Here is a 15,374-nt window from a genome sequence, read left to right as displayed (position 1 = left end):
TGCAATCCGAATTTGCTGCTTCCTCGCCAAAGCGGAACAGCTGCTGCTCGAAAACGTCATGTCAGATGACAGCGTACCTAGGGAGGGTGGATTTAAATTCGACTTGTTTTGCGTTTGTCACGTACGCAGCCTCATGCAGTGGCTTTGCATTTTGAGCTGGTTTAGGTGATTTTTAGTTTATTTTACAGATGTTTTTGGAAGAACTTTTAACCTGTTTCATTTATTTTACATAGTATCAGCTTTCCGAATCTTAACCTGAACGTTTCTACTAATTTGGATGGCTATGAACTTTTTTGTTCGAGTTCAGTGAGACAAGGGATGTTACAAAGGTAAGTTCGGTTCGAGCAAGTAATCCGGAAAATGCCGATATGGATAAAAAGCATAATACAAAAGACCGTCGTGCATTAGACGGAAATCATAGAGGATCCTAACGGCTCAGAGCCATCGAATAAAAAATCATCAAATCCAGGTCCCATACAATCCATTTATTATTGCATGTTTTATTATCCACATCTAGATTGCAATATATTGTAAATATTTCAAAAACGGCTATGCTGCTGCTTGCCTTACCTCAGAGTATAGCTAAATTACCTTCACGGTAATTCACGGCAACGGACGTCGTCATATGTAAAACAGGTCTTATCTGCTCCTATGAACAAGATGATGAGCAGGTGATTCATCGGTATGCCCGTGTCGTTGTATAAGCGATAACACCATCCAAACAATACTCCAAACTGTGAGTCAAGCAAACACACAACAAACGTCTAATTTTGCTTCGGAGTGTACTTATCAATGAGCAATTGACGCAATTGTTATAACGTGTTCTACACTCTAAAAACGATACTGTGCGGGCGTTGGAGTAATAATACTTCGTCACCAGCTTCGGATGATTGTAACGGTTGAGGTTTGAAAAAACAAACACATATCTGCGCAGATTGATTCATATTTAGCTCTATTTTTACAATCTCTACCGTAATTCATAATTATATATTCGATCGTTGCTTGTGCTTAAACCGTTAGCCCCATGGATGGTTCCCAACGATGAAACGCATTCATACGAAGAACGAGTTCTAAAAGCGCGGAATTTAAGTACATTTTACCCTAACGTCTAACGGACGAATGATTTAAAAAAAAACATACGACGAAATGCGATAACTTTGCGTACTTCCTTACTGCTGGATGTCGTTAAAAGTGAGAGAAAACTACCACACAAATCGGGTAGTGTGATAAAATAACGATTATGGGCACGGTTGCCGGTTATGCTGGCTGTAGGAGGGATTGGGATGGTAGAATCAATGAGAAGACTTCATCACGGGTTGATCCACTCGTGGCACGACGGGTTTCAGCGGAATTGGTGGTTTTGTACTGCTGTGTGGCGTGGGATTGCCGATTGTGGCCGGTGAGAGTGGAGCCAACTCGCGGGTTCGCTTTACCCGCACCGAATGGTTATCACCGTTTGGCAGCATTAGGGTCGGTCGTTTGAGTAGCATCGTAAGCTGGATGACACAGAAAATGCCTAAACTCTGTAGAAGTGAGACAAAAAGAATGAGAAGTGAGTTGAGTGAGAGTGAGTAACATTTCGAGGGAGGCGATATATTTCATCAGCTGAAACATTTCAACATGATGCGAAGTATTTCAAGTAAATGATGCAGAAACTGTTAAACCGAGATTTGAATTTCGAGAGAAGTTCGTTTTTGTTTAGTACCGGGCACGTGTCTTCCTCTTCATCAATATATTTATGTACATTTCCAAATCGAACACACATTGTAAAGAAATATATATTTAGATACCAAAGATATGCAAGGACCGGGTGATAATAATGGAAGAGCAAAATCGGCATTCACCACAAGGTTTTGTTTATTATTGTTTGCACAATACACGCTCCAACACCACAAAGGCGGAAATTGTTTGTCTTTTTCAGTGTGTTTATTAACTGGGTATGAAACATTGCAGCAGGAAGCTTGCTGCCTGTGTGTCTGTGTGTTTTCATGAGATATATATTTTTACGTTTTCCGACCACACGCAACAAAGAAACGTTGAGCACATCATGACGATGGGCGGTACAAGAATATATTTTCAAATAGGGGAAAGCAGAAGAAAAGTAACACACATCTGCTGCGTTTCGTTTCGTTGAGACTTCCGTAATACGAGCGCAAAGCTACCGCACACATTGGAATGCGTTAAGAAGGCCTTCCGGACTGGAGCCGATTATGTAGCATCCATCACTTCGGACACAAAGGTATTCTTTCTAGTATTAATCATGTGACACACGCATAGTGTGTGGCAACCAAACGGTTGAGAAATTCATTGAAGCTGCATTAAACGTCGGTTGGCAAGGTTCCATTATACGAACCTAGTAACGGGCGGCTAGACAAAAAAACTGGCCTCAAGAGACCATGACCTACATACACGTCTGACGTCGTGTGCGGGACGACGCTAGGAAAAATAAACAGCGTCCGAATTCTAGCAACAGGTACAAAACAACATGCGTTATATCATATCGCTCCCCGACAGGTCGGTGATGATGATGCCTGCTGCTGCTAACAATTAAAAGGAAAAATAAGACAACAATATATCGGTCGGGTGCAACACAACAATGGTCATATTGTGGCTTGTCTGTTGCTGCTATCCCGGCAACACGTACGCGCAAACGTGTGTACCTCGGTCGTGTGACCATTAAATCAGATCGACCAGTCAAACTGGCAGCTGCTATCTCAGCCACCACAGAGAGAACGATGGTGAAGGAATGAGTGGCATTTGCAATACATTTTCCCCGAGACATTCAACTGTGGGGTAGTGTGGCCTCCCGATTTCCGATCCCGTTGCGTGTGTTATGCCGCCCAGTCACCGTTCATTCAGCTTAAGGTTTCTGCGTCGCCTCGTTGATAGACAACGGAACGAATGACGTCGTCAACGATGTCTCCCGCGAGCCACAGCCGGCGAGAGCGAGAGCGTGGAAGCATTTTATTTTTGACCACAAGAACGCGACCCAAGGCAGAACGATGCTGCAACGCTTTGTACGGTTTTGTTGAATATAAATAATCTATTCATTATTTTGAAATCTTCTACATCTTCCCTTTTTGCGTGTGCCCCAAACGTCGCCGTGGACGAAAGAGAACGATCCCGTGTGCAAGAATGACTAATTTTCTTAATTAGTTACTCCATTTATGCTACAAGATTTATCGGTGGTCCACCCGCGGCACAGCCGGTGCGCGGAAAAGAATTTATGTTAAGATTTAAGAGGACAGCATTCTTTCATCACCCCCGAACCAGGGCGTCATGATGCAGGAGACGCCCCCACACATACCTGTATAAGGGCGGAGGCAACCGCAACCACCGCGACACGAATCATGTTCATCTCGATGCTCTTCACGAACACGTGCATGCAGCCGGTGCTGAAGACGTTCGTGTCGATCGGATCGTAGCAGGACCACGGGAAACCTTGCTTGTTCTTTTTGTAGTCATGGATGCCATTGTAGCCGCAGCAACGGAACTGTTGTGTGATAAAGAGAGATAAATGTTAGCAATTTTACGCCGTGGCTTGACGCCTGGTAAAGCACTTACATCTCGCTGCAATCGGTTCCAGATGTGCGTTTGATCGTTGGTGTCGTCTCGTGCTAGAAACTCGGTAAACGTCGTCTCGATGGCCAGCTCGGCCGGAACGATGAGATGCGCCTTGGTGGCCACTGCCCACCCACTAACTAAGAATAAAATCACAATAAACAGCACTAACAGTGCACAGAACTGTAAGGAGATGCGAGATTGGGGATACGATTATTATCTTAAAATGGGACTCGAATGCAGAAGATAAGGGGAGGGATGCCTTACCAATCCTAGATAACATCGATGCTTCCGGCTCGCTGATGTCCAGCCAAGGTAGCAAAGTGCCTGTGATATTACGCCGAGCCCGATCAGTACGGCGAACGGTTCCCAGAACTGATTCTTTACGATCGGTGCGTACTGCTTGTGGGTCCATAGTAGGAATGCTCCGATTAATAGTTGTGCGCCGCCACATATCTAAGGTGAAATAGGTAAACGAGACAGGTTTATACAAAGCGTAAGGAGCTCTAGTAAGATCACCGGCGAACTTAATCTGTTCTGCCAACTCCAGCTAGATGGGGCACACCTTGCATCGTGGGGTTCGTTTTGATGGCGACGATCAACTACTGCAAGTGCAGCTGCACTGCGGAAAATTAAATCTCGGACTAATGCATTTTCATACACAGCAGCAGCAGCAGTAGGACTAGAATACAAATGTGCCGAAGTTCATAAATTTGTACCGGGCAGTGTGAGAGATGGATCGGTTGTGTTAGCATAAACAAATGCGTGAACAGTTTATACACTTCGTCAAGACTATGCAGACACACACACGCGCTCAAACGTTGAAGACCAGTGGAAAGAGTGGAGTAGAATGAAGATAAACAATCACTGTCTTAGAAAACACACACGGTTTCCTAATGTAACAGTCCTCTGGGGTGTTAGTTAGAATTTTTGCTTCTTTTCCACAGCAGCGAGAAGATGAGATATAGCTATCAACGGCCCTGTTCGTCTGAGATGAGCAATAGGCTTAGTGTAGCGTACAAGGTTAGTTTAGCAGAGGTTTTGCTCTGTGCTCTGTGCACAATATTACATACAAAGCAGACCTGTACCGTTGATTGACACACTGAACGACGGCTTGGAAGACGAAAACGCTGAATGATGGATCGTTGACAGGTTGACGATTGCAAGCTAGAATTGAGTTACTGCTACTTATCCCTTTGCCGTGTTTGCTCTGTTGCCGGAACACATTCTTAGTGTACAGCTTTACGAGCTTGATTTGCCAAAGGGGGTTCAGCGGGTCCTTAAGTCCTTTTGGTCTTTACGATCATCTAATACAATCCAATATCTATAATTGGATCAAAGAGATTCTAAGATTCCTTTTGCAGCTACAAGTGTTCATACCTCTTCGCTTGACACACATCACAAAACTCCCAATGTCAGATTTTTTTTACATTTTCTAATTCTTACGCTATTGGTTTCCTTCTTTTAGCGTTGCTACTCAGGCTGTTCATGGACTCGGTTGCTAAAGTGAGTAGTTTTACTGTTTTCTCTAATATAAATTAATTTTATCACTTTGGTGCGTGCTCAAATGATCGTTTCCATCCTTCGGATCATGCTATTCGCGCGCTAGTCCATTAATTCTCCTCTAGCTAGTCCACTGAAGTAGTTAGTAAGGCGACAAAGGCGCCAGTCTTTACACGGCAGAGAACCGGGGTTCAAATCTCGTCCGGGCCGTCCGGAGAAAAAGATGGCGTTGGTAAAAGTGCTAAACGTGAACAAAATCTTCCCATTATAAGATGTAAAATATTGTCCGCTGAGTCACAATACACGATTGACTAATAATTAAGAAACCAAAACAAACTATGGAATTTTCTACATCATTCGCTTTCCTGAATTATCGTGTTGTCTTCGAGCACAAGAGTTGGCACCTTCGAACAATAAATATTTACACCAGCTTCGTTCAAACATTGTCCCCGGTCCGGTGTCGTTCGTAAGATTATTAGACACTCAAACATACAGCTATAATCCCCTCTCAAAAACTTCCGAACAAGATCTAGAACAAATCCATCTTTAGAGATTTAGTTTACAAATCTTGACGACACGTCCTCGATTTGCCCCCGCATACCCGGCAAGTAAGCAAAGCCCAATTTCCGTATGAATGACTATAACTTTGGAATTCTTCTCATGCTAGTTTCACACCGAGCAAAAGCCATACAAACGCCGTTTGTCCATGAAATAAAAACTGCCAAAATGGATGTCACACGATCATCAACATCATCACCGTTGCTCGGCAGCTCGAAACGAAGCGAGCGAACATCATTTTCTAGTCACATCACGTTCAAACACGGGGTAATCACACGATTCATAGTGGCGGGTTTAGGAATAATGGTAAAAAGTTTACTGTTTAGTCTGCACACTTTCCGGGCGCTTTCGGGTGCATATAGTTGTGTGGCAGATAGTATCCTCATACTCTAAAACCCCCATTCAGAGGAGCATGTACAATGGGTACAAAACTAACGGAACGTTTATTCGAAACTAGCGGTCGATTATTGAAGTTTGTTCTTCGTCAACCCAGGCCACCATGCATTATGCATGCACATATTCATTGTGGGATAATGTGAAATATCAGTGTCACTCCATTTCGGAGATGACTGACAAGACAGTCCCCGAATGTTTACACCCATTTTTATATGGCCACAAGAGCTCGTACTCACTCACGAGATTTTTCATCGCCCCATGTATGTTATGCCTTCCATAACAATAATAAGCGAAATGATCTTAAAGCAGCAATCTCTTTGAAGCATTTCCAAATCGTCTGCTGTGTGATAGAATTTACAAACATTGCAATAATAATGCCAGCATTAAAGCGTTCCCCATTTGCCATTCCCCCGTATCGGAAGAGAACCTGTGTGTGGTTGAGGCACGAACCGACACTTATTAGCAGCATGGGGGTAATTTCAAATTCCGCATAATAAAATGAAGTTTTGCTTTTCAAGATCGATAACGGTGAGCGGGAGGAGCGTCGTTTAAGATTGGTCATGGTTTTGACGATTTGATAATACGGCTTTGCTGCTTTTGTTCCTTCAGTTCGTTAACCGTTTAAAAGTGGCAATCGGCGCGGTTGGTTGTTTTGTTCTTTTTTAATGTGATGTGTTTTTTTTATTTTTCACCACACCAAACCATTATTAACACTTCCTTGCGCAGCTTCAAGAGCAAGAAAGAGAGATATGACATAATTATGTTGGAAAATTTATTAAACCCACGAGCGACGTGCTCAATAGGGAGACGGCGATGACGACGGCTTCAAGGGGTCTCTCCCCCATTAGTAGAAGCAGTGGGTCTCATCTATTTGCACGTGCGTTCGATTGAGTTGAAAAACACAAAAATATCATCCGACCCGACCAAGCATCGCATCAAGAGGCCAAGTCCTCTTTCTACTCGCAAAACCACTTCGTGACATAGATCCAAACGTTGGAGGCACGGCCAAAAAGTGATGCTAGTGAGATGATTTTAAGTAAATGAAGTGTGACTACAAATCATCAGATTTTTTTTTTTAAATGACACACACAGCACACACAGCGCACAGAGCAGTCTTCTCCTAATGGTGTACGCCAACTCATATTAACAGAGATGAAATGACCGTCCCGAATGTTTCCTGTGTGTATTCATCTTTTAGAGTGTGTAGAATTCTGCTTGATCATATTCAGCTGCATTTTAATTTAAAGGAAAAGGAGAAGAGTAAGGAAATATTTTAAGAATATCAAATTCTCACAGAAATTTTAGTTTAAGCACTTTATAATTGAATGAAAATATCCTTACTCCCCGCCATGCCTTAGCTTGAAACTTTAACAATGGATGACATAACGAAATATGTTGGACATTTTTCAATACAAAATCTGTCTATATTTGTGGTTTTTGCCAAAACATTTTCTAGATTTATTCTCCTTTTCAAATTGGTCCCCAAATTCGCATTCGAGCGGAACTCGGGTACTGTCAGGTAGGCATGCTTGGGATCCACTAGAATTCCTGAATGCTTCAACACTTGGTCCACTTTCTGATACGTTTTTAATGCAACTCCTTGCACTTTAAATCACCCGGGCCTTGCCAGTCTTGAAGAAAATAAATCAGAACGTGATATCTTTTTCACTGACAACAGTACAGTGAAGTACAGTTTCTATTCTATGCTCCGGTCGCTTAAAATGGTGGAGCGTCTAGATTCAGAATTTGACTTTCCCTTCTCCAGAAGTGACAGAATCTGACATGTATTTGTCTGATCATATCTGGCCAACACGAAAATGTGACACAATAACTAAGGTTTATTAATGTCCGGATTGAGCAGGTGGGAATAAACTGATGGGGTTCTCAAATTGTATGACAGAACGTAGTCAACAAGTATACAGCGATCACCGATCACCGGACCACCAGAGCACAGCGTTATCGCATGAAAAATCGGTCCATTTGGTCACTTATTTTAACTCAAACGTTACATACAGGAATAGGGGGTGGTCGGTCCGCTGTGGCACAGATACCTTCCACGGTAGGAACAGATATCGAATCCAATCCGGACTCTTCTCCAATAGCAACAACCAATTATGTACAAATCAGTCTGGTAATTCATTTAGTAACCAAACACCCTGATCTACCTAGCAGCTCTTTAGGGTCAAAAAGCATGCATCCAGGAAGTTTCTAACCGCACAAACATTGTGATCAATTATCTTTTTAATCCGTGAGCGATTTTATAGCACAAAAACCATATTCCCCCAAAAAAAGAACATTTCAAGCACATAAAAGCGCCGAAATCGAAATGGCAGAATCCAGTGGACTGAAGTTGATCAGTTACAGATGCACGATCATAAAAGCATTAATGTAAAACGCACACATTAGTATGCCGATCAAAGCTGGGTAGAATTGGAGCGTGCGGTTTTAGCACTGTCGTCTCTCGCTGGGGAAGATATTTCCTAACCCCGTGTCATTAACGCCCCATCCCTCCGATGATTCTTGTAAAACGCCCAGCTTCGGAACGTGGGATGCCATACGGTTAATTAACGACCCTTCGGTAAAATCTGAGACACACCGAGCACAAACCCTCCGCTGCAGAGTCTGTGAATGCAGTGTGTTTAAAGTCTGCACTGATTGCCACACCCATTAGCGCTCGCCTTGCTACTGGTACCTTCGATTTTTTTTGCAAACGAAGCTGCATTTAGCCTCCAAATGAAGGTGTTGAGAGACGTAGCCAGAGTCACAGTATAGAGGGTTTTCTATCTTTTTACTGCAGCTCCTATCTATCGGTTCGGTCACCGTTCTAAACATAGACAACCCCTCTTCCATCAGCTGGCCAACGAGTTTCGCGCCGGAGGGAAAAACCCTTGACTCGAGACAGATCTTCGACTGGATATATGTATGTATGGACATTACCGACAAGCGAACGAGAGTACCACGACCCCTTGAGGTAGTTTTCCTTTTTTGGAGGTTTAGCAGAAAGGGCGACTACGACCAATAAAATCAAGCGAGCAGATGAGGTACCGTGTAGGAGAACTGCAGCGGTTGAATGATCTTCAGTTACTCCGAGGGCCTTCTTTCTGCTCCCTTCTGCCGTTGTAGTGGTGCCAAGGCAAAACCTGCGCCCCCACGGCCGTAGGTTTTGTTTATTTATACTTTGCCCCCGAAAGAACAGAAGTTGGAGTGTATTCTCCTCCCCGTAGTCATTCGAATTCTTCAAACCGATCTCCAATCTCCAGACGAGATGCTACAGGAGTGATGCAGGAGCTGGATCATGCGTGTTTCCCAACCCAAGAAAACAACGAATACAATCTACTGATCTAGCGCGAATCCGCGAGAAGACGCCAGGGCGAAACCCTAGGGAACGTTGGTTTGTTTGTGCTTTTCCGGATTTTGTGAAAACTGCAACGTTATTGGGCGAGTTTAATTTGCTTGTTCGACAGTGTGTTTGACGCGGCAACACACTGATCGTACGGAACAAAACCAAACACGCACAACAAGCGGCGGGCCGCTGTGGCGGGAAACTCTCGATCCAATGTCTTCGAGGCACGCCTTGTGAGGGATGGTTCCAAGCAAGAAAAAACAACACACATCGTCAACATAGCTAATTTGCACTATTCTTAATGATACACACACACATACGCAAGCTCCATAAACTGCTGTTGGTGCGCACTGTGGTGTGAATAAAAAAATTTGAAAAACGTTCCGAATGAACCATAACTAGGCGGAAGTAAAAGGAATGAATCTGCTTTGAAGTTAGGGGCGATCAAACGCGGTGATCTAACGACCAATTTCATTACCCGCTGAGACACCGACGTACTGTGCCAACCAAGCAGTAAAACGCGCAAATCCACACAAACACGGTTTGATCCAGTAAGAAGCGAGCAAGTTGTTTAACGTTTCATTATCGTCCACACGATAACTACATTTCTAAACAATACTTGAATTGTGTTGTGCTCCAGAGATCGGAATCGTTTGATATTGAGCTGCTATAATGGTGTTTAGAACTATAAAACTAATGGCTTTATTTAGGAGGTTTAAAAAGGAATGTTTAACTTACAATAGGTGCACATTAAATTACAAGCCATTAGGGCTTTTAAGGTGCTGTGGAATTAATTTTGTTTCCAATAATGTATACTGTTTAAATATAGACTAATTTAAAAATATGTCCTTGACGATCTACAAAAAATGGACTAATCCGTAGCACCGTATTGATTGATGGCGAAAACCTCGAAGTGGTGGAGGAGTGCAGCTAGCTTGGGACAATCTTTACTTCGGATAAGGACGCCAGTAGCGAAGTCTGGAAATGCTTGATGCAGCGGAATTGTGCATATTACGGCCTGCGTCGTCTGCTCAGATCCAGAAGACTTCGAGACTTCGAGAAATATTTGATGTATCGTACACTGATTCGCCCGGTGGGTCTCTATGACCACGAGTCTTGGACCATCCAACTGTTCGAGCGGCGCATCCTCCGGACCACCTTAGGCGGTGTGTGTTCAAGCCAGACGTGTGGAGAACGACAAAACCTTAATCTTAACCTAACCCTAACCTTGAACGACAAATCGGACATCCTGACAGTGGCGAAGGATGCTCTGAGGATGCCAGACTCGGGCCCCAGCGACCTTTGGCAATGACCCCGAAATTTATGAGGAAATCATGCCAGAGGGCTGCGTGCATAGGTGTCCACATTCGTCAATGAAAAAGACTCCCAACTGACCCTAGCAGCGACCAATAGATTGTTTTTCAGTCTGTTCTTAAATCTCTTGTGAGATTAACTCATTTTTTGAATGCAAACACTATATCCTTGTTATGGGAACGGTCCAATGATAGAGGAAACAGCAGTGCTAGTCTTCAGACGGGAGGACCGATGTGTAAATCTCATCAAGAGCGGTTCGCCCCAATGAGAATTTGACTATCCAACTACATAGTATTAGCAGGTCTTGTAACCTATGCGACGGTCGCCGTGATCCGTAGTCGTTAAGCCAAGAAGACTTTGTTCCATACTCTAAAAGCAAAAGATTCCTTATGTAGCAATTTTATCGCCACTGCAATTCAATGCAGCTGTCCTCCTGCACATATCATCGAACACCCCTAAATGTATGCAATGAAACGCAATTTCGGTCTTTTAATTCTATTCTACTACGCAGCAGTCTCCCCACCAGTCGCCGTGTCTATTATTATTTCATCCGACCAAAAAAAGGGGGATGATAGTTACCGTCCTTCTTTTCTTGTTTTCCTATTCGCATTAGAAAGGGATTGTTCGAAGGGACCACCGTTTCCGGCACATTACATCTCCCGTTCTCGGGCAAGGGGAGGGATTCATTCACCAAACTGCGCAAAAATACGGCCGTTTCCTTAGCGTGTTATTGCGTGTTCGTCCATCATCGAATTTCCGTACGCCATGTGGTTGACACGTGTGTGTATCTTGCGAATATGTTTCTAAAATTCAAATGCAAAGAAATTTAAAACATTTTTCTGCTTGCATAGAAGCTGTCGTTATCGTTTTGAAATGGAAAATTCCTCTCGGTGTCTTTCGGTTTATTATTCCAAGAACATAAACCACAGCGCACCGCGTTTGTTCTTCCCCTGTCCCAATCCACGTTACCATACGTTGCGAATGAACCATCTTGAAGAAACCCTGAGGAACAATTCATAAATTTCTAACCCCGCACAAGATGACTTTACATACCCACGGTTCCTCCTTCACTTGCTTAGGAGCGAAAGCTAACCCACCCCAAGCATGTTCCCATGTAGTACGGAGTAATCCAACTAAATGCTTTCTTCTGCAGGATTAAAGTAATTGCCTTCGGGTGGTCGCTTGTAAACCACTGGTCGTCTTCTTGGCCATCGAGACAGTGGACACAACCGAAATGAGCATAGATAATGCCGAGTGTGATCACAATTTGGACCAAATCCAAACGGAACGAATTCCGGACAGACCACACACACACACACACATCCTGGTGCTCATAATCCACGCTCCATCAAAACATATAAACATACAAAAGAGCGCACTCCATATCTTTCGGTTTTGGGATAATGGAATACGTTTTCTTCTTATTGTTAAAACATGTTAAGAATTATTACAACGATTCGGCTTCTTCATTGAAAGCACAGCTCAACTGAATTAAACGGGCTCACATTTCAACGCTGTGTCCAATGGGAGGCGGACGACGCCAACTTTTGGGAGAATCAATTTGGGCGGAAAAATCCCCGGAAAAAAGGCACATTTAAACACCAAGCACCACACCGTGTGGCGTACACAACTAGAAAGGATTAGCTCCGGGGTCATGATAATCCTTGTGCTGTCGACTGTGTACGGCTTCGTGTACAAAGCATCAAAGCGTGAGATATGTGTGCGTGTGTGTGTGTGTGCGATGGACACAAACTTATCACGCGTGAAGTCGCCGAGATACTGGGGACCACAATTCTACTCGTCCTAATGTGGATACACACAAAAGGAACCAACTACTGTGATACTATTGTTTTTCATGGTCATGCTAGTGAATGAGCATCCTCCCGTTCGCTCGGTTTTTCGACCGTCGCGGAGGAAAAAACGGACGGCCATAATTAGAAGTAGCTAGCTCGCAATACCCTCGAGAGTTTGTCTCGCCAAAGCGCGCCGAGGCCACAGAAGAAAAAAAAAAAGATAATGATGTCTTCTCTGACGGGGATCCTCCACTTGGCGCACCAGCGGGAGAGACACCGATAGCGACGATAATGAAGTGGCCGCCCCATCCTCATTCTTCGTTGGTATCGTGTCAACAGATATACATACTACAATTCAAGGGTAGGGTACCAGCGTTTGTATTACTATGTTTTCTTTACTTCTCTTGTCAGCAATTGTAAAATGGACCATCATATCCAGAGAGACGAGGGAGTGTTTCCAACACACACCCAACACGTGGTGTTTGAGGTAGCCTTACGTGGTGTTTTGTGTTTGCCTTTAGATTCGGCAGAGTTTCTGCTTTTTGGGGTAGGTTTCGTTGTTTTGCTGCAGCAATTCTCCCTCTTAAAAAGCCTGTACGTTGCCTTGCGTTTATAATATGATTCTTCGGTACGTTTCGCGCGGTTAGGGTGTCCGAATTGAACCAACCATCAAAAAAGCATCGTATGGACGCACACACCAAACGATGCTTTTTTGAATTTGTACCTTCCACACGGTCACCGCGGTGGGTGACTTCTGACAGGCCGGTTCCGGAGTTCCGAGAAAAACAGGGGAACCAGAATTCGCATCCCAAATCAGTATTTATGTCCCGTAATCAACCGCCCGAGGTTTTATTTACATACGGCGCGCCGATGATGGGTGAAGCTTGAAATTGAAATTTGGAATTATTGAATGAAGGGAGGAGGGCCACCACAACATCGCGGGTGACGTCTGCCTAGGAGCCGTAGTTGTAGTTGAACCTTTTGATTTGTTTTGATGGTGTTTTGTTTATAAATCCCTGTCCCCCATTCCCACACAACCCTGTCACCGGATACCTTACCAGTGGTTCCGGAATCTCCTCCAGTCCCCTCATGGGGAAGGAAAAGATGGATAGGTTTAAAATAGATCCTGTCGGGGTGCTTAATCATCCTTTTTTGTCCCCCCGAGACCCGTGTCTCCGTGTACCACCGCCCGACGATGATGAATAATCACATTTTACACAATAATGAAACTCTTATTTTTCGCTCGGCAAAAAAGGATGATCTGTGTTTTAACGCTTCACAATTCTAGCGGGAGTTTCGATGAGTTTTCCGGTCAGCAACGCTGAAAGACCGTGGTTCGTGTGTCACATTACCGTGGCAGCGCTTGCTCGCCGAAGCATAACGGTTGGAATTTTGTTGCTTTTGTGTATGTGTGTGCGCGCTCAGCATAATGGTGTGACCAGAGGCGGCTTTTCAGCTTATTAGTATTGCTAGAGCTAACAAAAGTTCAATAGAGGTCTTTGTTGAAAATCCTCCTCCAAATACAAGAGTGAGGGAAGATCTGGAGCCCGGTGCGAGAGAAAGTCCGCGGGTACCCACCGTTTATCTTTGGGGGGGGGGGGGGAAGTTGACATTACAGTTATGCTTTCGATATCTTCTTGATGGATGCGTGGTTAGCTTAATCTCTGGTGCGTTCGCTTTGCCACACAGGTATGCCAGGTAAGAAAAACTATCGCACTCATACAACCACACAGATGCACGCGCGTGTACAACCACAACAAAGCAGCGCAACCCAACAAGAAGGGCGCATTGGTGGTGGTTGCTACGTACGACGCATCACATTTTCAAATACCACAAACTCTACTCGTAGCAAGCGTTGAGTGCGTTTTTTTAATGGGTGTACTACTAATTGTTTTTCTCTGCATTAGCTAATTTTGTTTCCAGATAATTTTAATGACAGGGCTTTCCGATCATTCAAAAACACGGGCGTTTTTCTCTTGAACGTTCTCGCTCTCTTTCACCCTCTGCAGCGTGCACCCGATCGCAACACACGTTTTCTTACCTGCTCTTTACCAGAGCATATTTGGTCTGTTTTATGTTAGTTACCCCTCTGTGTAAATTGCTAACCTCATCGCCACCACCACCAACGAGACCCATTCCGGTTTTGAGGGTGCATATTTGAGCGTACGAATGTGTATGTGTCAATACAGGTTTGAGACCCCTGTGTCCGCCGTTCCCATTAAGGGTGGGAAGCCCAGCCGCTTTCAGCCTGAATGTCGCGATCGCGTAAAACGATGCATTTATCGAGATTTTTCTTTCCTGCAAGAAATGTGTGCTGACGTTTGCACAACCCGAACATCCATCGGGGACACATACATTAACCAGCTAGTACAGCACAATCAATCACAAATTGCGAAGGAAAGGTATGCCCTTCACACACCACACACCACAAACACATCTAAAGCTGCCCTTTGGAACGTTTTCATCTCAGGTAGCCACGGCTTTGCATACGATCAAGTTGGGATTTTTTTTGTTGCGCATTGATCCGGTCACAAATTCGCCTATTTCTTCTTGCAACAAAGAGACCGGAAAGCCCCTAAACACTTAAAGTGTAGAATTACTCAAAACTTTTCAAAACGAACACACGATGTTTACCACCATCATCTTCGCGCTAGATCTATTGCTGATCTTTTTTGTTTGGCGCACAGCCTAAACACTCACCGATATTAAAATCACATACGCGTACACTAAATACTTGAAACACTTGATGCGAGCGGAAAGACGCATTTTATGGCTTGCTATGATTCGCTGAAAAACACATTCAAATCACTCCACGCGCTGCGCCAGAGGTTTACAGGGATGGGATGCTGCTGCACTGGGTTGTAGTCGGCTGTATCGTGGTTCGAATCTCAAACGCATGTTTGAAG

The 15,374-nt window shown here is 44.1% G+C and overlaps 2 protein-coding genes across 2 annotated transcripts in view; one reads left to right on the top strand and one right to left on the bottom strand.

The window, feature by feature from the left end:
* LOC126562150 (multiple inositol polyphosphate phosphatase 1) overlaps window positions 1-15,374 on the top strand; it is a 222,946-nt gene that overhangs the window by 119,247 nt on the left and 88,325 nt on the right. The gene's annotated exons all lie outside the window — the stretch shown is intronic.
* On the bottom strand, window positions 1,286-15,304 carry LOC126562765 (CD9 antigen). The gene is made up of 5 exons (XM_050219346.1): window positions 15,169-15,304; window positions 3,829-4,017; window positions 3,565-3,744; window positions 3,308-3,493; window positions 1,286-1,523 (listed from the first exon to the last, which is right to left on the bottom strand). Exons 1-5 carry the CDS (start codon window positions 15,232-15,234, stop codon window positions 1,293-1,295), a joined length of 852 nt encoding a protein of 283 aa, XP_050075303.1. The 5' UTR covers window positions 15,235-15,304; the 3' UTR covers window positions 1,286-1,292.

Source organism: Anopheles maculipalpis, chromosome 3RL, assembly GCF_943734695.1.
Source record: "Anopheles maculipalpis chromosome 3RL, idAnoMacuDA_375_x, whole genome shotgun sequence".
In the NCBI taxonomy this organism is placed as follows: domain Eukaryota; kingdom Metazoa; phylum Arthropoda; class Insecta; order Diptera; family Culicidae; genus Anopheles; species Anopheles maculipalpis.
This window is presented reverse-complemented; position numbering and strand designations above follow the sequence as displayed.